The sequence below is a fragment of the Peromyscus eremicus genome, chromosome 23 (genome assembly GCF_949786415.1).
Source record: "Peromyscus eremicus chromosome 23, PerEre_H2_v1, whole genome shotgun sequence".
NCBI classification, from domain to species: Eukaryota; Metazoa; Chordata; class Mammalia; order Rodentia; family Cricetidae; genus Peromyscus; species Peromyscus eremicus.
Window position 1 is genome coordinate 42,456,142 of NC_081438.1, and position 23,948 is coordinate 42,480,089.

Sequence of the window (23,948 nt, forward strand, 5' to 3'; positions counted from 1 at the left end):
AACAAAACCCCCAAACAACAACAGATAGAGATGACTTGTCAAATTTGAGTGCTCCCAAAGGCCAGCAGAAACTGACTGGGGAAGATGAGGCAGGCAGCTAGAGTTTCTTACTGAGGGAGCTGTCTCTCCGTTGCTGAACTGCCCTTGGGTGAACTTCCGGCTTCTCTGTCCCACTGCAGGCTCTCTCACATCATGGGGTAAACAGGAGTAACACCTACTGTTAGTGTTCACCCTCTATCTGTTCTCAAGAATGCAACATGTTTACTCTTAAGCTGTCTTGCTGATCTCTTTCCTCCCGGTCACGAAGTTGGATGGAGGCTGCCCAGCCCTAGACAAGGGTCTTTGAAGGACACTGAGGCAAACACGCTTTGGTCTGAAGTGGTATTACAGGGTGTGGTGGTTTGAATAGGAATAGCCCCCATAGATTTAGGTGTTTGAATACTTGGTCCATAGGGAGTGGCACTGTTAGGAGGTGTGGCTTTGTTGGAGGGAGTGTGGTACTAGGGGGTGGACTTTGAGCCAGTTCTCTTTCGATACCTGAGGATTCAGATGAAGACCTCTCAGCTCCTTCTCCAGCACCATGTCTGCCTGCACACCGCCATGCTTCCTACCATGACAATAATGGACTAAACTTCTGAAACTGTAAGCCAGCCCACATTAATTGTTTTCCTTTATAAGAGTTGCCATGGGTATGGTGTCTCTTCACAGCAATAGAAACCTTAGCTAAGACAGAGGGCAACCTTAATTCTAGAACCAGCTTCTCTGTGAGCTCAAACATGTGGCAATTTACTAATATAATGTATATTATAATGATATGGTAATATAAATCATCTAAGCTCAGCAAGGAAGATGAGGGAGATGAATGGAACACACTCAGCCCTTGGGTGTATCCCACACAACTTTAATGTAATTAAACTCAATGGCAGAACCAAAACTACACCAGTAGGAGTTTGGAGACATCAGAGGAAGGCCATCAGTGGTCCAGCACTGTAGTAACTAACAAAGGAGACATCCCAGAGGTAATACTAAGATCTCCACACCCATAGACAGGGAAAGGGAACTGGAAAGCACAAGTCCACTGCCCAGTGGGGATGTTTAGGCTGCGGAAGCTGCAGAGAGGGGTTGGCCATCACTTGTTGGAACAGGTAGTTGCAGATTTTTTGCAGATCCATAACTTCATTTCTTCACATTTGGCATCATTCCAGCCATCATTTCTGAATTCCACACAGTCTTGTCCCCCAATGTTGTTGGGCTGTCCTTTATTCCAATACTTCTCAAGGCTGCAAAGACCATTCACAATTATAAAAAACAGACACATGAGAAAATCAGCAGCATTCCTGTATATGAAAGACAACATGTATAAGAAAACATGTTTCGCTGAGAAAGAAATCAGGGAAACAATCCCACTCACAGTAGTCTAAAAATATCTTGGAATAAACCTAACCAAGGGAGTTAAAGACTTCTACAATGAAAACCTTAAAAACACAGAAGAAATTGAAGAAGACATCAAATGATAAAGAGACCTCCCATGCTCAGGAGGCCATTGTGAAAATGGCCACCATACCAAAAGCAACCTCCAGATTTAGTGTAATCCCCACCAAAATGCCAACGCAAGTCTTCATGGAGATGAAAGTCTTAAATTTCATATGGAAGCACAAAAGACCCAGGACAGTCAAAACAATCCTGAACAATGAAATTGCTGCTGGAGGTATCAGCTCTCTTCATTCCAAGGCATACCACAGAGATGTAGCAATAAAGACAGCATGGTACTAGCATAAAAACAGACATGTCGATTGGTGGAATTGAACTAAAGATCCAGAGATGAATTCTTGCTTCTAAGCCACCTGATATTTTTTACAACATAGGAGAAAGGACTGCTTCCACAACATCACCTGTACTCTAGGAACCCTGCTTCATAGCTCCTGGAAACTGGGTGCTTTCATAGATTCCTTCCATGTGTGGCAGACATGCCCTGTACTGGACTCGTGATATTCTTAGGTCACTTTGAACTTTGTGCTTGTTTTCCATGCTTGGGAAGAGTTGTCCCACAGAGCACACAGCTATGAGATACAACCATGCAATGTAAACTTCACATACCCAGTCATCGCCTACACTGGGTTCGTATACTCTGGGTCAATACACAGTAGTTGAGGGCTAAATACTGAACAACCAGGGACAATGTCTGCACTCTAGAACTCACCACCATGTTACCTACATCTAAGTCCGCTTTACCCAGCCTTGGTACTCCTTGCCTTGACATCTAATACAGGTTCTTGCCCACAGCTCCTTTTCCCTCCACATCCCCACTAGCCTTGGTCCTTCCCCACATGTGATGAATGTTCCTTCTCTTAGGAAGATCTGTGAGTATAACATGCTATCTTTTCATGTGTGTGTGCATATGTATGTATGATGGATACATGCATGTGTGTAATGTGTATACATGCATGAGTGTATGCATGTGTGATGTGTCTCTGTGTGTCCATGTACGTGCATGTATGCATATGTATGTGTGTGATGTGAGTGTATGCATGTGTACATATATGAGTATGTGATATGTGTGTATATATGTGTGTGTGTCTGTGTCTTTGTAGGTCAGAGGTGAACCTCAGGTGTCATTCTTCAGGAGTCCTCAGGAGCGATCCACCCTCTTGTCTGAGGCAGGGTCTCCTACTGGCTTGGAACCACCAGACTAGGCTGGTTTACCCATGAGTCCCAGCAATTCACCTTTCTCTGCCTCACCGGAGTTGGGATTACAAACACACACCATGTTTAGCTCTTTAAAAACAAACAGATATGAACTTTAGAGATCAAACTCTGGTCCTTCCTCATGCTTGTGCTCCAAGCAGTTGACAACTGAGCCGTCTCCGCAGTCCAGTATTCTACCATTTAAATGCTGTAATCCATGGCCTGGTGGCCTTACTTATCAAGTGGTCTATGATTATACATATGGACTACCCACACAGGCTACAAACTCCTCCTTCAGCTCTCATGGTGGAACTTAAGCAGCTTCTGTCTTGTCTGAACATCATGCCCTTCTTTCTCCATCAGCAAATGTTCTAGACTCTTATGCCTAGAGGGTCAGAGGACGTGGTGGGAGAGTGTGTGTGAGGGAACTGGAAGGGCAGTGCAAGTCAGACACGTCCCTCCCCTCCTCTCCTCGGTTCAGGGTGTTCCCTTTCCTGGGACTACCTGTCTGACAGAGGTGAGCCATCCAGCCAGTACCATGCACCTTCCTTGTTCAGGTCTGACAGCCCCATCCAGGTGTAGCCATTTTTCTTGGAAGTCTGCTGCAGGAAGCGCTGGAGGGGGAGAGGAGTCAGGTGGTAGCATTCCCCCCTTTCCCAGCTTGTGTCTCTTCCCCCAAAGCCTGCTGTTCATCAATAGTTTGCAAAGCATTTGTATTTTTGGTCAATCAATCATTTTAGTTAGGGCTCCTTACAGGAAAGGGGCACCTTCCCTGGGGCTACACCCTGAAGAAAATGTCTCTCCGTCCCTCAGCCACTGGTAACTGCTTATCGGGAGGTGTGGGGCCTCGGTATCTTCCCATTCTTACCCTAGTAACTGCCTATCAATCCTCAGGGAGGGGTGGGCTGGATTCAGTGTTTGACAGCATTATTTGGAGGCTATGGAAACTGGCAAGTGTGGCTTAGACGGAGGGGTTAGGCCACAGTGGCAGTGTCTTTGGAGTCTTGTCCCTGGTCCCCTCTCTCTGTCTTTCTGCTCCTGGCTGCCACGAGGCAGAAAGCTTTCTTCTACTATGCCTTCATACTATATTTCTGCCTTGCCACAGCAATGGATCCGGCTGACTGTGGACTGAAGCCCCTGAACTCTGAGACAGAATTTTCCTCCCTGGGGCTGTTTTCGGATATTTTGTCACAGCAGCAGAGCTAATGTGCTCCCCAATCTCTTGGCAGCAGGGTCTGCTTGGAATATTTATTTATCCAAATTTTTTTTTCATTTTATATACCAACCACAGTTTCTCCTCCCTCCCCTTCTCCCACTCCCCCTACTTCGCCCTCACCCGCCATCCCCTCCTCATAGGGGGTTAGGCCTCCCTTGGGGAGTCAACACAGATTGGCCTACCAAGGTGGGGTGGGACCAAGCCCCTCCCCCCTGCATCAAGGCTGAGCAAGGTATCCCTCCATAGGAAACTGGCTCCAAACAGCCAGTTCCTGTACGCGGGATAAGTCCTGGTCCCTCTTCCAGGCTGCTTGGAATCTTTTATCCCTTTCATGGTTCTAGTACACCAGGTCGGGAGCCCCCATATGTTCTCAGCAGTTCATTTCTTTTTCTTTGTCACAGGTCTCATGGCCTAAAACTCAGGTAGCTGAGGGTGGCCTTAAACTCATGATCCTCCTGCCTCTGCCTCCTGAGGGCTGGGATGACAGGTGTGCATTACCACCTGGCTTATGTGACTCTGAGGATTGAGTCCAGGGTTTATGTACATTAGGTAAACATCTTTCCCGTTGAGCTCCACCCTCAGCCTGGTGTTCTCACAGGTGCTGAATCATCTGCACACCTGTGTCCTATGGGCAGATTTGATCAGACTTAGGATGATAGTGTGCACAGCTGGCCACCCATCACATGCACTTGGTGACACTATATGTTTTTCTGTCTTATGTGTCCTGAGTGTGTCCACGTACATTTACTCCAGGCCAGTTTTACCATCCTGGAGCCAGATTGCAACAGTTTGTGACTGGGGTCATGCAAGTGGTGACATCTTTCCAGGTCTTAGTGAGTGACACCTCATTGGCCACTTGAAACCAACCCTTGTGAGAATATTTACACCAAGGATTTTTAAAAGGCCCTGTCAGACAAGCTGATATGCACTGGCCAGCACACCCACAAAAGTCACTTTCCTTTGCAATGCTCCCCACAGCATTCATCCATGTTGAGAACTGGTGTATGCCTTTGAAAGGTGCCTAGGAACACCTGTTCATACTCTTCTTTTCACCCTTTCCTAGTAGAGCAAGTAGCCCATTTCCTAGGAGACGCCATATGAACAACCATCTGTGCCCTTGTTTGCCAGTATCCAGAAGAAAGCACCAGAACAGTTAGCCAGTCACACCTGCTCCTCATGACTCCTGACGACCACCAGCTGGGCCCCCATTTCCTGGCAGGCAGTGATGGAGTTGTGCCAGTCTCGTTGTGACTTGGAGAAGAAGTAACAGTTTCCACTGAAGAATGTCCAGTCCCAAGGGCAGAGGCGACAGAGGCTATCTGTTGGTGAAGGTAGATCAGGTTGGACCCATATTTGAATCTTTTTGTTCCTGTGTTTGCCCAGCTTCAAGACCTCCAGAATGAGGATCCTCCCTTAACACAGTCAAGCCATTTCCCTTTCTCCATTTCCTAAGCCCGTTCTCCATTCCAAGAGAGTCCAGAGTATCTGGACCCACCTTTTCACAGATGACAGAAGATGGTTTAATTGAGTGTCTACTGTGTACATGGCTCCCATGATCACCACATCTTCTTCATTTTTTTTATCACTATTCCCAATTCACAGATAAGGAAGTGGAAGCTCAGAGATGGTCAGTGGCTAAAATAAATGACCCCACATGAAGGCCCTCTCAGTCCCGGGACACTTTGTTCTTGCTCACTCACCAACTTCAGACTTCAGCTGGCTCAGGTCCTGGTACATTTTCTCCTGCTTTGTCTGTTCCCACTGCATTTCCTCAGAGCTGGGTATCTTGGAAACTTGACAGAAAAAAAAGATATTTCAATTATTAAACACCAACTGTGTACCATGGATCGCACAGACACCATATTTGATACCCAGTATGCTATTTTATCTCATTTAAAGATAAGGCATGCTGATACCCATGAACCCTCTGCTGCTTTATTCCCTCCCCCACTGAAGTAAAAGTGGAGGGCCTCAAGAAGCTGCTAGCAGCTGCTGGAGGACCCAGGCTACTGCCAGCACCTCCTTTGTTAGACCTGGAGGCCTGAGCTGAAAGGTCACCCAAGAGACCCCCAAATCTCCGAGATGATCCTGACCTTGGATGACGATGGCCACCAGAAGTCCAGCAAAGAGAATGAGTAACAGCAGCTGCAGCACCAGAGGAATGTGGCCTCGGTCCAGAAATCCTGCAGGGAGAAGGGTGGATGGATGCTCTACTGCCTGCCTCAGAGAACCAAGACATAGCCTTTTCAGGTCAGAGGCCAGACCCTTAGCTCTACCTCCCCAGGAAGGAGTCCTGAAGTCAGTTTCTGATTAGAGGTCCACATCCATAACCTGCACCTTCCCAGGACCCCACTGTCCAGATCTGCAGCTCCAGCCCCCGGGATCCAGGTGTTTAGTCTCAACCCTTCACCTTCTCAGGACTCAAGAGTCCAGAGAATCAACCTCTATCCCCCAGGTTCCAGGGGCGGGATCCAGACCATCAGTCTTCACCTCCTAGGACCAAATTTCCGCTGGGAGGTATGTACTCCTCCTCATCCCATGACCCTGCTCTACCTGGGAAACTACTGAACCCGAGAGTTGGGAGGAACCCAAAGCGATTTATCAAGTATCTGTCAGCACCATTTCTCAGCTGTGATTAGCTGTTTTCTCATCTAAGTGGGCAGAGCATTGGCCAGAGCCTGGGTGTGCAGAGACCTGAGCTGACGCTCATCCAAGTTACCTCCCCAAGCTTCCAGACTTCTAGTCTTACCCAGACAGCCCATCTGCTGCGCCCTCTCTTCTCTGGAGACACTCAGAGTCATCGCTGCTCCTTGGTGCCCAGCACTGCTTGGAACAGCAGCTTTTATCTGCCTCCCACGTTGCCTTACTCCTTACAGCTACGCTTTCTTAGGAAGAGGAACAAGGAACTGGGTTCCAGCACCGGAAGAGGGTAGAGGAGGGGAAAGACTTTGACACAATATATAGCAGGTGCCCCAAGTTCCAAGAACTTCGGAGAGGGGCTGGGTGTGTTCTGGCCTCTGTAGCAAAAAGATCTGGTTCACTTATGGTATGGCAAAGCTATAGGATGATTTCCATGGAAATAATAACTTGTAATGTAAAATTACTTTATTTTAAATTTGTGTGTGTATACATGCTCATGTGTGGATGCATGTGAGTGCACATATGTGTGCATGAATTCGATGTATGTGCACACCATATGGAGGCCGGACGACAACTTTGGATACAATTCTTCAAGTACTATCCATCTTTTTTTTATATATAATTTTTTATTAATTTTTTTTTCTTTCCTTTTACATACCAACCCCTGTTCCCCACCCCACCTCTTCTCCTGCTTCCCCCCACCTACTGCCATCCTCCCCCTACCCCCTCCTCATAGAGGGTAAGGCTTCCCTTGGTAGTCAACACAGGCTGTCATACCATGTTGGGGATGGACCTAGCCCCTTGAAGCTAGGTAAAGAGGAGGATGATAAGAGGGACACACATGGGAAAGGGAAAGGGTTAAGATCTCCTGGGTAGCCGGGCGGTGGTGGCGCACGCCTTTAATCCCAGCACTCGGGAGGCAGAGCCAGGCGGATCTCTGTGAGTTCGAGGCCAGCCTGGGCTACCAAGTGAGTCCCAGGAAAGGCGCAAAGCTACACAGAGAAACCCTGTCTCGAAAAACCAAAAAAAAAACCAAAAAAAAAAAAAAAAAAAAAAAGATCTCCTGGGTAAACTGAGGGGGATATAGAGGGGAGGGGATGGGAGGTGGGAACATGAGGGAGAGAAGGGGAGGGAAAGCAATGAAAGAGATATCTTGACAGAGTGTACCGTTAATGTATGGGGAGAAATCTGCAGCTAGGGAAATCCCCAGGAACTCACAAGATTGTCCCCAGCTAAGACTCATAGCAATGGTGGAGAGGGTGCTTGAACCAACCTTCCCCTGCACTCAGATTGGTGTCTACTATCCATCTTTTAAAAAATATTTTTAATGGGGGCTAGAGAGACAGCTCAGCAATTAAGAGTGCTGCTGCTCTTCTAGGAGCAGGGTTCAGTCCCAGCACCAACATCGGGTAGCTCACAACTGCCTGTAACTACAGGCCCAGGGGATCTGACGCCCTCTTCTGACCTCACAAGGCATTGCACTCAAGTGGCATACACACAGACACCCATATACACAAATAAAAATTAAAAATAAATTTTAAAAAAATGTTTTATTAGTATATGCTAATTTCACATAGCAAGTTTCATTAGAGTATTTGCATCTATGTACACAATGTATTTTCAAAAATTTGTTTTATTTTTAAGTGTGTGTGTGTGTGTGTGTGTGTGTGTGTGTGTGCATTCAGTGCAGGTAACTGAGGCCAGAGGTCTCAGATTCCCCTGGAGCTGGAGTTATAGGTCATTGCGAGCCATCTGACATGGGTACTGGGAACCCAGCTCAGGTCGTCTGTAAGAACACTACATGCTCTTAACTGCTGAGCCATTTCCAGCCCATAGTATGTTTTGATTATATTTACTTGTTACTTTCTCTTTTCTCCTTCCTGCCCATGCTGTCTCTCTTTCCAATCACCCCCTTATATATGTAGGGTGAAAAGGGGCAAAGAAAAACACCCTGACCCTGACGTGGGAACAAGGATTGAAATCTCACCAACCCCTGAGGTCCCTGAGCACAAACCCCACCAATCCCTGAGCGCAGAATCCCATCAATCCGTGAGCACAAAAACCCACCAATCCCAAGCCACCCCAAAAAAGCTCCGTCCCTCCAAGGAACTCTATATAAGATCTGTACTTCTCACATCTGCTGCCTTCTCACAGTAGAGGCAGCCACCCTCCTACTGGATTCTTCCCTCCCAATAAATCTCTTGAATGAGATTTGTTGGGTGATGGATGACCTTCTTTTGCCAGAGTCGAGCAGAGCAGAGAAGTAACAATTTTTGTCAGAGATGGAGCCCAGTTGAGCAAGTAGAACTCTTGACACTTTTGCTGGGGAAACCTTCCCTGAGCAGAGCAGAGTTGTTACATTGGGGAAACCTTTCCCTGGAGCAGGGCTGTAAGCTGCTACACTTACAGTGACTTTGTGGTGTTCCTTGGCTCCCGACTGCCAGGATCTTTTTCCATCTAAGCTGCAATGCCTGCACAGCCCACAACGTATTTGGATCATATTCACCTGTTACTTTCTCTTTTCCTCTTCCTGTCCATCCCCTCCCTCTTTCCAACCACCCCCTTATACTTCTGTGGCAATTTGTGTGTGTGTGTGTGTGTGTGTGTGTGTGTGTGTGTGTGTGTGTCCCAGAGTTTCATTGGGATTGCTTACAGAAGAAGCAATGGTGAGGGTTTATTACAGGCGCATGGGAAGTCTTAGCAGTGGCTACACCACTGGAGAAAATGTCTCTCTGTCACCAACATTTAACTGCATCCTCATGGGTACACACACACACACACACACACACACACACACACACACACACACACACACACAATGAAGTACCATGATGACTCAGCCCCAGCTTCCCAGTCAGTCATATGAACGACTGAATTTTTACTGGCCTGAATTCACTAAATAGGAAGCCAGCGAGTCCCAGGAATCTGCTGGTCTCTTCCTCCTGAGGGCTGGGATTACAAACCAGTGCCACCACAGCTGACTGTTTTTTTTTTTTTTTTTTTCAGTGTGGTTTTCGGAACTGAATTCAGGATTTCATGCTTCTGAGGCAAGCACTTTTTTTTTTCTTTACTGAGTCTTCTCTCTAGCCCTAAAGTTCCTTTTGATTTCTTCTTAATCAGTGACTATGATGGGGTTTGCAACGTCCCCAGTCATCTCGGAACACTGTGCCCTCTGACACCAGGATATGCTGGTGCCATAAATCATGTTGATTTCTGCTGACTGGGGCGCTGGGCTGACTCATCACTGTATTTCATTAGTGTATTATTAATGGGTCAGCAAGATGGCTCAGTGGGTAAGGGGCCTGATGATGTGTGTTCAATTGTGGAGACCCAGATGGCGGAAGGAGAGAACCAACTTCCATAAATCGTCCTCCAACCTCCCAAAGCTAAATAAATGTAATAATTAAAAAATTACAACAACATACAAATGATTAGGATTCATTATGATATTTTGAAACACAATTAGTTTTTATTGGTCCTCCCACCCTCCCTCCACATCCCTCCTTCCCACTCCCTCCTCCCCCCACCCCTCCTTCCCCACTCCTTTCTCCCTCCCACTCCTTCTTCCCCACCCTCCTCCCCTCTCACCCCTTCTTCCCCACTCCTTTCTCCCTCCCACCCCTTCTTCCCCACCCTTCTCCCCTCCCACCCCTTCTTCCCCACGCCCTCCCCTGATTTCAGGTCACATATTCTAGTTCTCATATGTCCTCAGTACCTCTTTCTCTCCTCTCCTGGTCTTATTTCCAGTTTCATAGTTTATACCACACTCATAGCCACATATGCACATTAAATGTTGGGATTCACATGTGTGAGAGGACATGCAGTATTTGTGTTCCTGAGTCTGAGTAACCTTAATACTTTCCAGACCCGTGCATTATCCTGCAAATTTCATTTCTTGTAGCTGAATAAAATTCCACTGTGTATATAAAGTATATCTTCATTATGCATTCACCTGTTAATGGGCATTTAGGCTGATTCCATCTCCTTGCTACTGTGAGTAGTGCAGCAATAAACACGAATGAGGGCCTTTTCTAAAGTGCTTGGTATTTTCATTCATTTAACTGGTCTGACCCACCAAAATGACCACAGTCGGGTCATTTTGAGGAGCAACATGGCAGGTGATGGACCCAAGGTCTCACAGCCAGAAGTGGTGGAGCAAGAAAGTGACAGGAGGGGCTCTCCAGGCCCCATTCCTCTAGGAGGAGGCAGTTAATAGTTGCTGGGGCTCACGGTGCCCCTCCCTCCCTGAGGATTGATAGGCAGTTAGGGGTTGCCAGGGGAGGGGCGCACGGTGCCCCTCCCTCCCTGAGGATTGATAGGCAGTTAGGGGTTGCCAGGGGAGGGGCGCACGGTGCCCCTCCCTCCCTGAGGATTGATAGGCAGTTAGGGGTTGCCAGGGGAGGGGCGCACGGTGCCCCTCCCTCTCTGAGGATTGATAGGCAGTTAGGGGTTGCCAGGGGAGGAGCTCACAGTGCTCCTCCCTCCCTGAAGGTTTACAGGCTCCTGGGAGCTGGAGATGGTATAGCCATTGATTAGATGCCCAAGTTCTGCAGAATGGGCTACACCAACCAGGGGGGGTTCCCTGCTGTGGTGGTCACTCTGGTCACATATCATCCATAAAATCTGAAAATCACCACGGAGATGACTTTCTGGAAGGGAGCTTCTAGATTCGGTTAATTGGGGTGGGAAGACACACCCTAACCATAGGTGGCACCATTTCATGGTCTGTAGTCCCAGACTCTCTGCTCTCTGAATACAGCTGCAATGTGAGCTGCCTTAGACTCCTGCGCCACGCCTTGGTCCACGATGGATCTGCACCTGCAAACCGGAGCCCAGGTACACCCCTCCCTCCTCAAGTTGGTTTTGACAGGTGTTTTGTCAGAGCAGGAAAAGTAAGACACCAGCCGAAGAGCTCAGAGGAGGTGGTGGTGGGGAACTGAGCAGTATGTGTGCATGGGAAGTGTGCAGTGTGGGACCAAGGCTCAGGGGACACTGCAGTGACGTCACAACGAAAAGGCAGTAGTGATGTCACAAGGAAAAGGCAGCTGTGATGTCACAGTGAAAAGCCAGCTGTGACATCACAGGGAAAAAGACAGCAGTGGTGTCACAGTGAAAAAGGCAGCAGTGACGTCACAGTGAAGAAGGCAGCTGTGACGTCATAGTGAAAATGCAGCTGTGACATCACAAGGAAAAAGGCAGCTGTGACGTCACAGGGAAAAAAGCAGCTGTGACATCACAGTGAAAAGGCAGCTGTGATGTCACAATGAAAAGGCAGCTGTGACATCACAGGGAAAAGGCAGCTGTGATGTCACAATGAAAATGCTGGGGTTTTTTTTGCAAGGAGGGCAAGTTTTTTTTTTTTTTTTTTTTTTTTAATCAATGTGAAGCACACAGGTCCTGAATGTATCTTATATCTGGTAACAATATTAACTTGACAAGGTAGGGGACAACCATGAAACCTGAGCCACAGGAAACCTGAACCACTGCCCTGCCCCGCACACTGAAGCAGAATTAGGAAGCAGTGGCCCAAACCCATAGAGGATGAGGAATCTGACAGAGAAGAATAGGCGCTTTTATTACCATCCCAAGGCCACCAGACAAGAAGAAGGGGCGTGGACATGAGTCGAGTTCTTCCACCTGGTATTGGGGTTTGGGATGCAGAGGCTGAGAGGAGCTGGCTTTCATTTGGTGTTGCATGATGAGGTTAAAGCTTTCTTACAGATCCAGAAATTTAGGGTGTCACATTTGATATCGTTCCAGCCATCCCCAGAGAACTCTGCACAGTCTTCGTCCCCGACATTGTTGGGCTCCCCTTTATTCCAATACTGCACAAAGCTGCAAAGTCAGTGTGACAGTTAGTTTCCGTTGTCAAGCTGACACAGTCTACAATAAGTGGGGGACAGAGTCTCAGTGAGACATTGTCTAGATTAGGCTGGCCTGTGGAAATGTCTACGAGGGATTTTAAAAATGGGATTAATTGAGATGGGAAAACACCCAAATGTGGTGTCATCATTTCATGGGCTGGTGCCTGAACTGAGTCAAGGAGCATAGCCATCCTCTCTCTCCGCTCCTGACTGTGGTTGTGACTAACTGCTTCAAGTTCCTGCTTTGACTTCCCTGTAAGAAAGGACTGTGTGCTGGCTAGTTTAATGTCAACTAGACACAGCCTAGAGTCATTGAAGAAGAGGGAACCTAAACTGAGAAAATGCCTCAATAAGATGGGCTGTGGGCAAGCCTGTGGGACAGTTTCTTAATCTGTGATTGATGGGGGAAGGCCCAAGCCATTGTGGGTAGAAACACCCCTGGGCTGGTGATTCTGGATTCTATAAGAAAGCAGGCTGAATAAGGCATGGGGAGCAAACCAGTAAGCAGCACCCACATGGTCTCTGCTGCTCCTGCCTCCAGGTTCCCACCCTGTTTGGGTTCCTGTCCTGACTTCCTTCACTGATGGACTACAGATATGGAAGTGTAAGTCAAATAAACCATTTCCTCCCCAACTTGCTTTTGGTCATGGTGTTTCATTATAGCAATAGAAAGCATGACTAACACAGACTTTAACCTGAACTTGTGAGCCAAATAAACCTCTTCTTCCTTAAAGGTGCTTCTGCTACGATATTTTACCACAGCAACAAAACAACAACAACAAACGAAAAACCAAATGTGTGTGTATGTGTGTGTGTGTGTGTGAGAGAGAGAGAGAGAGAGAGAGAGAGAGAGAGAGAGAGAGAGAGAGAGAGAGACAGAGACAGAGATAGAGAGACAGAGACAGAGAGACAGACAGAGACAGAGACAGAGAGAGAGACAGAGAAAGACAGAGACAGGGAGGAGGGAGGAAAGAATGAATGAACAATAAATACTAGGACACCAGTCCACAGAACATCAGTCAGCTCCAGTGGCACGCTACAATCCACAGTTTTAGCTTCCAGATGCTCAACGCCTTCACATCCTTCCTCGATGCACATGGCCTCCCTTCCTCTTCCTTTCCTTTCATCTTTTCTTTCTTTTTTTGAGACAAGGCTGATCTTGGACTCATGATATGGGCAAGGATGAACTCAAATTTCTGATTTTCCTGTCTCTGCCTCCCAAGTGCTGGGATCACAGGCATGTAACAGCACCATGGTTGGTGCATGGTGCTGGGTACTGAACCAGGGCTTTACACATGTCAGGCAGCCACGCAGTCAGAAGCTAGCCTGATCTTTGCCTTGGTTATAGTCCCCTCACCCGGGGTCTTGCTTTATTTTGTATATTCTATTAATACCCTACATTAAAACCCACACCCCTTAGGGGAGCTTCTCTTGCTGCTTTCCTGGGGGGATTTGCTGCTATTCTGTCTGTGCATGGGTAGGGAGATCTCCTTCCATGAGCAAATGTGGGTAGCTCTTATTCCTAAGGGGCCAGGGGTGGGATGAACCCCAAAGACAGCTCAGGCCTGAGTGTCAGAGACGCCCCTACCGCTGTACAGAGTGTAGCTTTCATTCTAGACCTACCTGGATGACAGAGGTGAGCCATCCACCCAGTGCCACGTGGCTTCGTTATGCACGTCTGACAGCCCCATCCAGGTTGGTCCTTTAGCCTTAGAAGTCTGCTGCAGGAAGGTCTGGAGGGGAAGAGGAGGAGTCCAAAGAGGAGAGAGTTTACCTCCCTGAACTCCTGCAGAAAGTTCTACTTGCAATCTGACCTTCCACCTTCTGTTCTATAGTGCCATGTGCAGGTCTCCCATGGGCTTGAACAAAGCATGGCACATCAAGTGGAGGCAGGAACCTGTTCCCCATGCGGGATTACCTTGGCCCAGCCATGACACAGGGGGAGGAGCTCGGCCCTGCCTCAACTTGATGTGCATATATGTATCTTACAGGCAGACAGACCATGGCACACAGACATACATGGCTGGCTTTCCTCCCAACACGCTTAGCAATGCGGTAAGGTTGTCTTGGGAGTTCTGAGCACGTCTGTAGTAGTTCACTGGTGACTAGCTTTAATGCGGTGGAAGCATTTGTACCAGTGCATGGTTGCTAAAGATGCATATCAGCTCTGTCCAACTCTGCACTGGGTGATGTCCCACTGATGAGGATAAACACCAAGGAAATGGGAATCACTAGGCATTAAGACTGCTCTTTTTTTGTTTGTTTGCGTGTGTGTGGTGTCTGTATGTATATTTGTATACATATTTCTGGCATATGTGAATGCAGATGTATGTGCAAATGGATATGGAGGTCAGAGGTCAGCATTTGGTGTTTTCTTCAGTTGCCCTTTACTATTTTTTGAGATAAATTTCCCACTGGACCTATAGTTCACCAAGTCAAGTAGACTAGCTGCTCAGCCAGACTCATGGATATGCTGTCTCTGCCTCCCCAGTACAGGCATTGAAGGTGGGGTCTACTAGCTTTGGAAGAACCCATAAGGGCTACACAGGCTGCTAGGGACGAAGAGTCAACAACAGCCTTACCCAGCAGTGAACGCTGTTAGCTGCAGTAGGAGCTGGCCTGGCAGGACAGACCGGTGGGTGCCACGTCAGCATGAATGCTATGGGGGTGACCAACTGCTTTCTGCTTGGATTTAAGGCACACTCCACAAGAGGAAACGTGCTTGGTACTCTAAACCTGGCCAAGAACCCATGGTTGGGGAGCTTATAGGTCACAGAGGTAAATCTATTACTGTTATTTTGCTAAATGGGAATACTATCAAACTACCCTCTAAATTCATGCCTCTATACCTATAGATTAGTGTAACTCTCAGCCCTTATCAGAGAAGTTTCTTTGTGTAGTGGATGGTGCCTAAGACAGAATCTCACAACTGGTTAAATGCAGGGAGTACGTGTCTGTGAAGGGCACAGCCCCAAATGGGACATCTGTATGGTACCTACCCTCAAGGCTCTGGGAGCATCATGGAAGAGGAGGCAGAAAGACTGCAAGAGCCAGAGGCTGGGGAGGCCTGGTCATGGCAGCACTGCTGGACTCATGGACTCACAGCCGTTCTGGTTGCCTATGCAACAAGCTTGTTAACACTTCGGCACAGAGAGAGGAGGTGTTCATGAGGTACTAGGACAGTTGACGGCTTTCGGGGGGAAGAGGGAAAATCAGTTTTCTCTGCTAGGCAGACCAAGCTTTAGCGGTTGGCCCCATGTCCACGAGTATGTGGGCAACATAAACCTACTCAGTGGGATATACAAAAAGGGAGGGGACATGAAGTTGGGAGGGGATGGGAGGTGGATTCAGGAAGAGTTAAAGGGAGAAGTGTGTGTATGTGAATAGGATCAAAATGCATTGTATGCATGCATGCATGAAAAATCAAATAATAAAAATATTATATATTTTTTAAAATGTGGGCACAATACCTGGTTTTGTGTGTACGTGTGTGTGTGTGTGTGTGTGTGTGTGTGTGTGTGTGTGTGTGGTGTACATGCATATGTGTGTGCAGGTGTTTGCAACCGTGAGTACACATGCAGAGCCACAGGGAGACATTAGGCATCCTGCAGTATTGCTTTCCAGTTAGTTCTCTTGAATGAGGATTTCTTAGTGGGCTTGGAGCTAGGCTGGCAGTCATCATGCCCTAGGGATCCTCCTGTCTGCAGGCCTCATGCCCAACGTTGGGCTTAAGAGGCACATGTGACCATGCTTGGTTTTTCCCCATGGATGTTGAGGCTCCTAAGTCAGGTCTTCATGCCTAAGCAGCAAGCACTCTTACCCACTGAGATTTTCCCCCAAACCCCATGACCAGCTTTCAAAACGTGGTTCCAAACTCAAGTCCTCGTGTTCGCAAGGTAAGCACCTTCCTGACAGACATTTCCCTAGTTTCTGCTCTAGCAGGACATCTGTCCCTCGGTGAGGAAGGGGTTTAATACTGCCCAGCACACAGGGTGGCAATTACATTTTAGGCATTCTGCAAAGCATTCAGTAATGTTCAAGTCTTGTGTGTGGTTCCTCGGAGAGTACGTGGGACCCCTCACTCCTGCCCTTCTCTAGTCAAGCAGAAAAAGCAGCGTCTTGCTCATACTCTCGTCTGGCAGATGGTCTCACTCTCAGTTGACCACAGTCGCATGTATTCCAGACAAGGGTGGTACCCCACCAGTGTACCTGCTCCTCGTCAGTCTCTATGATGACCAGCTGGGCCCCCACTTCTTGGCAGGCAGTGATGGAGTTGTGCCAGTTCCGTTGGGACTTGGAGAAGAAGTAACAGTTTCCATGGAAGAGCACCCAGTCCCTGGGGCAGGGTTGACATAAGCCATCTGTTGGGGGAAGCAGATCAGATAGACATACTTAGAAGCCTATGTTCCTGTTTCTCTTCAACCTTTAAGGACCCTTCTTCACCGTGGCACTCTGGGGAGCCCTTCCCCTCTGTGTTTCTTTATCCTCTTCTTCGCCCAGAAGAATCTAGAAGTCCTGAGCCCATCTTCTCCAGACACAGAGAAGTAGAGCCTAGAGTTCAGAACAGAGGCCAGGACTAGCTTGACTGAGTGCCTACTGTGTGCACAACCTCTGTTAGAGTGCCCGTGATGTGTAACGCTCTTGTTAACACTGAATGCCTTATGTTTGCAAGACTCCTGTGAACACTGAGTGCTTACTGTGTGGATAGCTCCTGTGGACACTGTACACCTACTGTGTGCACAATCCCTTTGAATATTGAATGTCTGTTGTGTGAATGGATCCTGTGAACATTGTCTATTCTGCACACAATTCCTTTGAACACTGAGTGCCTACTGTGTGCATGGCCCTGTAAATACCAAGTTCCTTTCTCAGTGTTATATTGTGATCTCAATTCATGGAGACGGAAACTGAGGCTCAAAGTGGTCAGAGGACTGAAAGAAATTGGTTCCTCTGTCCTGGAGACCTGAGGCCCTGGATCCCTTGTTTCTGGTCACTCACCACGTACTTCTGTCTTCAGCTGCACGAGCTCCTGGTAGATTCTGTCCTGATCCTGGGAGCTGGGGACCTCGGAGACTTAGCCAAGAAAGAAAGAAAGAAAATCCCTGCAGTTATTAAATCCTACTTTTTTCCATGGCCTGCCCTGGGTCCCTTGGGACACTGTGTCATTTTTTAAAAGATGGGTCTCACTATGTTGTCACTGATTTCTCCTGGGGATACATCCTCATCTTATTTCAGCTTCACAAGCAGGTAAGATTTCAGGCAAATGCTTCCACCTCTGTCTAGAACAACTTCTGCCAGATGTCTTTAAACATTTTTATTATTTATTTTTGTTCTATATGTATGTTTTGCCCGCATGTGTGTGTGTGTATATACACCAGGTGCTTGTCTGGTGCCTGAGGTGGTCAGAAGAGGGTGTTGGATACCCTGGAACTGGAGTTATAGATGATTGTGAGCCACCATGTGTATGCTGGGAACCAAACCCAGGTCCTCTGGAGGATTAGATGTGTTCTTAACTGCTGAGCCAACTCTCCAGGCCTGGGAACTAGACGCCCAGAGACGGGTGAGGCAGTGGAAGAGTGAGCCACAGCTCTTCTCCCTTCTCTCACACCAGAGGTGAGGGAGGTGTCTCTGAGAAGTTCCTAGAAGCCACTGAAGGTTGTGTTACCGCTTGCACTCCCCATATTTCCCATACAAGCCCTAGGGCCGGATCGGAGAGCCGAGGCCTCCATTGTGTCTGACCTAGGACAAGAATGATCAGCAGGAGCCCAGCCAGGAACAGGAAGGAGAACAGCTGCAGGACCAAGGGGTTGCAGCTGTGCTTCAGATACTCTGCAGGAGAGAAGGTCGTGGTATTAGAATCATGGTGCCCCTGCCTCAGCCTGACCCCAGGACAGACTTACTGCCACCATTCACCTCCTGCAGGGCACAGGAGTCTGGATTCTCAGCCTCAACCTATGGCCCAGGATTCCACCCTCAGCATCCGTCTTCTCAGGACTGAGAAGTTTAGGGTCCTGACTCCAATTTCCCAGGACCCACTTCTGGGAAGGGCTGTCTACTTTTCCTCAGCCCCTCACCGTTGTACCTGCCAAACTTTTGATTCCAAAATTTGGTCGTAATCCAGAGCTGACAACAGAATACCTGGTACCACTGATCAGGCAGTCTTCATCCTCTGCAGGAACAGAGCACCAGTCAGAGCCCTGGGCAAGCACAACCATGAGCTGCCTCTCAGGACTCCCTCGCCTCAGCGACTCTCACAGCCCTAGCCCATCCTCACCTGGAGAGCCCAGTCGCTGTACCCTTGGTTCTGCGGTGTGGCTCATGATCACTGCTCTTGCTTCGTGTCTGGAACTTCCAGGGACCACAGCTTTTATTTGTTGTCCCCTGATGCCTACTTCCTAGACGTTCTGATGGGAAGAGAAAAGGGAACTGAGTGGGAGTGTGGAAGAGCTAGGAGGGACTGTACCCCTGACACAGCACATCTGGTGCCAGATAATCCAAGAGTTTTTAGGGAGAAGTTTGGAGCGTGTAGCAGAAAGATCTGGTTTATTCATGTTGAGACAAATTATGGGGTGCCTTTATCCAAGCTAATAGCCTGTAGATAACACCTACTTTGCTATACCCTTTCTACTTGTGCTGAGAGCCTTAACCCACATTCCCGGTCGCTCTGCCCACACCGACTTGTGTTTTCGTGCTTTGCTGGCATCCTGACTCACTATGGTTTCTGCTGATTTTGATGTTCTCGTGGAATCACCACACTCTTGATAATGCAGTGTTTGCCACAGATGTACTCAATTAACCCTCTACGTTGTAACACATGATCCACTTTCCATTTCTGCACAGCCAGATTATGTAACAGGCCCATAGTCACACAGCTATTTAATGGCAATCTGGCATTTGAACATAGGTGATCTGACTCTACTGTCTCCATTTTAAACTGAGGAGAATAAAATAGTCCCAAAGGGGGAAAGATTTCCTAATGCTCAACACATATCGAGTGAAAAAAGGCTACATATTTTTGTTGTTGCTCTCGCAAACTGGAACCGTCTTCATGGGTAACAAAGAAACCCATGGAAACTGGGAATTGGTTCTCTCCTTTCACTATGTGGGATCTGGGGGTCAAATTCAGGCCAGCAGGATTAGAGGCAAGTGCCTTTATCCATTGAGCCATTTTGCTGACCCATTTCACCTTATTTTTGAGACAAGTTGTCACTGAACCTTGAACTCACTGGTTCAGTTAATTGGCTATCCAGTGATTCCCCAAGAATCCTCCTATTTCTGCCTCCCCAGTATTGGGATTACAGATGTAATTCCCGCCATGCCTGGATTTTTACACTGGGGTCCAAACTCTGTTCATCACGCCGTGTGGCAAAGCACCACTGACTAAGCCATTTTCCCAGCTTCCGATCTTTGCTATTAATTTGAAATGGAGATGATTTTAATGGGTAGGACAGAGACTGACCCGGTGGTTGAGATATAAAAAGACTTCAATATTATGGGAATATTTGATATTTTATTGGAGTGGTGTAGTATATGCATATGTAAGTGTCTACATGGGCATGAAAGCCTCTGCATCGCACTACCCCTGTGATATAACCTCAGCACCAGAAAGCATTTACGTGAGCCATGATCAGTGAGTTTAGTTCCTGGCCTTGTATTTGCTTTATGAACTTAAAATAAAAATGTACGATAACTGTGGCAGCATTCCTGCTGGGCTGCACTGGGCCTGGCTCCAGAGAATAGCACCTAGTCCTTATCCATCTTTTGTTTCTCTTGTTGCCCTCTATGTGAATCTTGTCTGAGAGCCTCCCAAGGATACAAGCCTATGCAAGAACTTGGTTCAGGAAACCTGGAAAACTGTGGTACCTGATGAATCGAGAAATTTGCACTTGGCATTGCATTTTTGGAGGCTTCATTCAGGTTGTTTTGAGCATATGGAAATCAACTGGCTAACCTGTAAATATGGAGAAAAATAAAAATGTGCTGGGTGAAGGGAAAGTGCTTCAGTCCTTAGAAGCTGGATCCCCACGCAGCCGGGAAAGGCTAGATTCATTCTTAAGGTGTCTCTGCATCTTCATTTAATGGTCCAGACACTTGTGAACCCACACATCTGTGCCACCACAGTTAACTTTTGTTGGCTCAAAAACATAGCTCTCACCTCGAAGGAAATGGAAACTAGAATAAAATATCTGGAGTCAACTATGAATGACCAGGTCCCAGGAGCATACATTTAGATTGCCCTAAATATCATATTCTACTGTAGAAGAGGCCACATGAGGTTTTACTAGTTGTAGAACAAAGAAAAGGTAGGGAACCACAGGTAGGTGGGTTCCAGATGAAACAGGGAAACCTCTACTGCAAATTTAAGAAGTTCTCTGGTGATGCTTTTGGACTGACAGAAGCTAGTGGTCTTCGAAGAATACATTTTAATACTTTGGTAGTCATAAGGATGGTAGATCAGATACAGAGGAGGACAACAATGGTTTTCAGAGGGACTAAACATGGCTCAATTTTTTTTTTTTTTTTGGCTCTGATCTGTAACATTTTAACTCTCTACAATTTTTTTTTTTTTCGAGACAGGGTTTCTCTGTGTAGCTTTGGAGCCTGTCCTGGAACTCACTCTGTAGCCCAGGCTGGCCTTGAACTCACAGAGATCAGCCTGCCTCTGCCTCCCGAGTACTGGGATTAAAGGCATGCGCCACCACCACCCGGCTAACTCTCTACAATTTTTGAAGCTCAGTTATTTATCATTTGCTCTAGTTTTAATTCTGTTCTGATAAAAAGACCCAGACAAAAAGCAGTTCAGGGGAGAAAGGGCTAATTTCATCTTATGCTATAGGGTTATATTTCATCATTACAAGGAACTTACTGGGCAGGGGTTCGAGACAGCTGTCACATCACGTCCGTGGTCAAGAGGGGAGGCGAGTAAGTGATGCTGGGTTACTTGTCTGCACTCTGCTCAGCATTCACAGTCTTACAGAGTGTAGGATCCCTGGCTGGGGAATGGGCCACCCACAGTGAGCTGGGTTTTTCCATATCAGTTACTCAAGACAATCTCCACAAACATGTCCACAGATCAATGCAGTGTAGACAATCCCTTGTTGAGCTTCCCTTCCTAGGTGCTTCTAGGTTTGTCAAGTTTTAGTTAAACCTAAACATCACAGCCTCGTATAATCTTTAACACAAGTGCAGCTTTTTTCCCTTCTGAGAACATCAGCTCCCATTTTGTACTAGTTATAGATTTATAGCATTATGCCAAGGTACAATGCAGATTTCTCATATGCCTTTCAGTCAGGATCCTCTAATGTTGATGTCCTTCATAGTAAAATGTGACAATAGTGTCAAATGTGTCAATGTTGACTTTTTAAAAGGTAGATGTGTCTTGGGGCTAGAGAGATGCTCAGTGGTTAAGAATGCATACTGTTCTTTCAGAGGATCTGAATACAGTACCAGACAGTTCACAATTGCCTGTAACTCCAGCTCCAGGGGATCTGACAGCACCTGAACCCACATGCACACACCCCAACACATTCAAAATTAAAAATAAAATACTGGTGCAAGAGCTGCATGGCTGTTATGGGAGTAACCAACTCTTTCTTACTGTATTGAGCTCTCCTCTTCAGGAAGGAATTCATGACTGGTATTGTAAATCTTGCTAAAAATCATAGTCAGGGAGGCCACAGACCCTGGGGAAAACCTACTATTGCTGTTTTGCTAAATGGTCATATTGTCAAACAACCTTCTGAATATGATTTTCAACAATTTTAAGGGACTGATCCTAGACACTGTAACCAATGCAGCCACAGCCACAGTCACAGTCACAGCCACTGCCACAGCCACAGCCACCACCACAGCCACTGCCACAGCCACAGCCACCACCACAGCCACAGCCACTGCTACTGTTATAGCCATAGCCACTGCCACTGCCACTGCCACAGCCACAGCCACAGCCACCACCACTGCCACAGCCACTGCCACAGCCATAGCCACTGTCACAGCCACAGCCACAGCCACAGCCACAGCCACAGCCACAACCACAGCCACTGCCACAGCCACTACCACAGCCATTGCCACAGCCATAGCCACAGCCACAGCTGTAGGCCTGAACAGATTGTGTGAGATGCTGGCAAACCAGCTTTAAGGACATCTTCTGGGAAAATGACAGTTTGTCAATAAGGATCTTACAAAAGGAGCCTCAGTGACTGCTGCCCCAGCCACAGCAATAAAAAAACACCGTGGTACTGGCACATGCACAAAAGCAGATCAGTGGAATAGAATAGAGGACTGAGCTATAGTTCCATACTCCTATAGCCACTTGAGTTTTTGACAAGAAGCCAACATACATATTGGAGAAAAGACAGCTTCTTCATCAAATGGTGCTGGTCAAACTAGGTATGTACTTGCAAAAGATGGAAACTAAGTCCTTATTTCTCATTCTGCACAAAACTAAATTTCAAATGGACCATGGGTTCAGCATAAGACCTGAAACTCTCAAACTGCCCAAGGGAAAAGTAGGGAGTGCTCTTAAGAACATGGTTATAGGGATGTATATACCGGGACTTGGGTAGGTCATGGGTGAAGGGATGGTATACCTATACCTATATACCAGGACTCAGGTATGTTATGGGAATAAGGAAGGTGTGTCTATACCTATATACCTGGACTCAGGTAGGTCTTGGGCATAGGGAGGGTATACCTATATCTATATACCAGGACTCAGGTATGTTATGGGTATAAGGAAGGTGTGTCTATACCTATATACCTGGACTCAGGTAGGTCATGGGCATAGGGAGGGTATACCTATATCTATATACCAGGACTCAGGTATGTTATGTGCTGTGGGATGTTCTGTATGACAAATGTGTTGCTCTGATTGGTTAATAAATAAAACACTGATTGGCCAGTAGCCAGGCAGGAAGTATAGGTGGGACAAAGAGAGAGGAGAATTCTGGGAAATGGAAGGCTGAGGCAGAGAGACACTGCCAGCTGCCACCATGACAAGCGAGATGTAAGGTACCAGCAAGCCACAAGCCACGTGGCAAAATATAGATTAATAGAAATGGGTTAATTTAAGACAGAAGAAGTAGATAACAAGAAGCCTGCCATGGCCATACAGTTTGTAAGCAATATAAGTCTCTGTGTGTTTACTTGGTTGGGTCTGAGCCACTGCGGGACTGGCGGGTTAGAGAAATTTGTCGTGACTGTGGGCCAGGCAGGACCAGAAAAACTCTAGCTATAAATGGTGCCCAACGTGGGGCAAGAGTTTCCACCTAAAACCTGAGAAAAAGATTCTAAAACGGAGCTAAAAACAGCTTCCTAGTTGTCTCTCTCAAGTTAGCGGCAGCCTGTGGGTTTGAACTACTCTATGGCAGGTTCATGGCATGCAAGCTTGACCAACAGTATGGTGGGAAGGAGATGTCTCCAAGCCGCACATTACACTGCTGTTATGTTGTAGATTTAGCTTTTGTTAGTACAAAAAAAAACAAAAACAAAAACGAAAAAAAAAAAAAGAGGTTTCTGGGCTACACACTGCTTTGATAAAAACA

At 47.2% G+C, this 23,948-nt stretch overlaps 2 protein-coding genes across 2 annotated transcripts; both read right to left on the reverse strand.

The window, feature by feature from the left end:
- Window positions 1-927: 927 nt before the first annotated feature.
- On the reverse strand, window positions 928-6,751 carry LOC131897843 (CD209 antigen-like protein E). The gene is made up of 6 exons (XM_059248798.1): window positions 6,651-6,751; window positions 5,995-6,084; window positions 5,602-5,694; window positions 5,069-5,220; window positions 3,190-3,299; window positions 928-1,280 (listed from the first exon to the last, which is right to left on the reverse strand). Exons 1-6 carry the CDS (start codon window positions 6,700-6,702, stop codon window positions 1,130-1,132), a joined length of 648 nt encoding a protein of 215 aa, XP_059104781.1. The 5' UTR covers window positions 6,703-6,751; the 3' UTR covers window positions 928-1,129.
- Window positions 6,752-12,212: 5,461 nt separating this feature from the next.
- LOC131897957 (CD209 antigen-like protein D) lies at window positions 12,213-18,725 on the reverse strand. Its single transcript, XM_059248986.1, has 7 exons — window positions 18,680-18,725; window positions 18,488-18,574; window positions 18,145-18,234; window positions 17,404-17,478; window positions 16,615-16,766; window positions 14,029-14,138; window positions 12,213-12,376 (listed from the first exon to the last, which is right to left on the reverse strand). The coding sequence occupies exons 1-7, from the start codon at window positions 18,723-18,725 to the stop codon at window positions 12,223-12,225; spliced, it is 714 nt and encodes a 237-aa protein (XP_059104969.1). The 3' UTR covers window positions 12,213-12,222.
- Between the last annotated feature and the right edge of the window lie 5,223 nt (window positions 18,726-23,948).

Bases quoted from the DNA above. Each gene is read 5' to 3' on its own strand.
- LOC131897957 (XM_059248986.1), bottom strand. From the start codon at position 18,725: ATGAGCCACACCGCAGAACCAAGGGTACAGCGACTGGGCTCTCCAG. The intron at 18,575-18,679 runs GTGAGGATGGGC...CTGTTCCTGCAG, and splicing joins ACAGCGACTGGGCTCTCCAG to AGGATGAAGACTGCCTGATC. The intron at 14,139-16,614 runs GTACACTGGTGG...CTTCCCCTCCAG, and splicing joins TAGAGACTGACGAGGAGCAG to ACCTTCCTGCAGCAGACTTC.
- LOC131897843 (XM_059248798.1), bottom strand. From the start codon at position 6,702: ATGACTCTGAGTGTCTCCAGAGAAGAGAGGGCGCAGCAGATGGGCTGT. The intron at 5,221-5,601 runs GTGAGTGAGCAA...CTTCACCAACAG, and splicing joins CCAGCTGAAGTCTGAAGTTG to ATAGCCTCTGTCGCCTCTGC. The intron at 3,300-5,068 runs GTGTGACTGGCT...CTCCCCCTCCAG, and splicing joins TCAGGAGTCATGAGGAGCAG to CGCTTCCTGCAGCAGACTTC.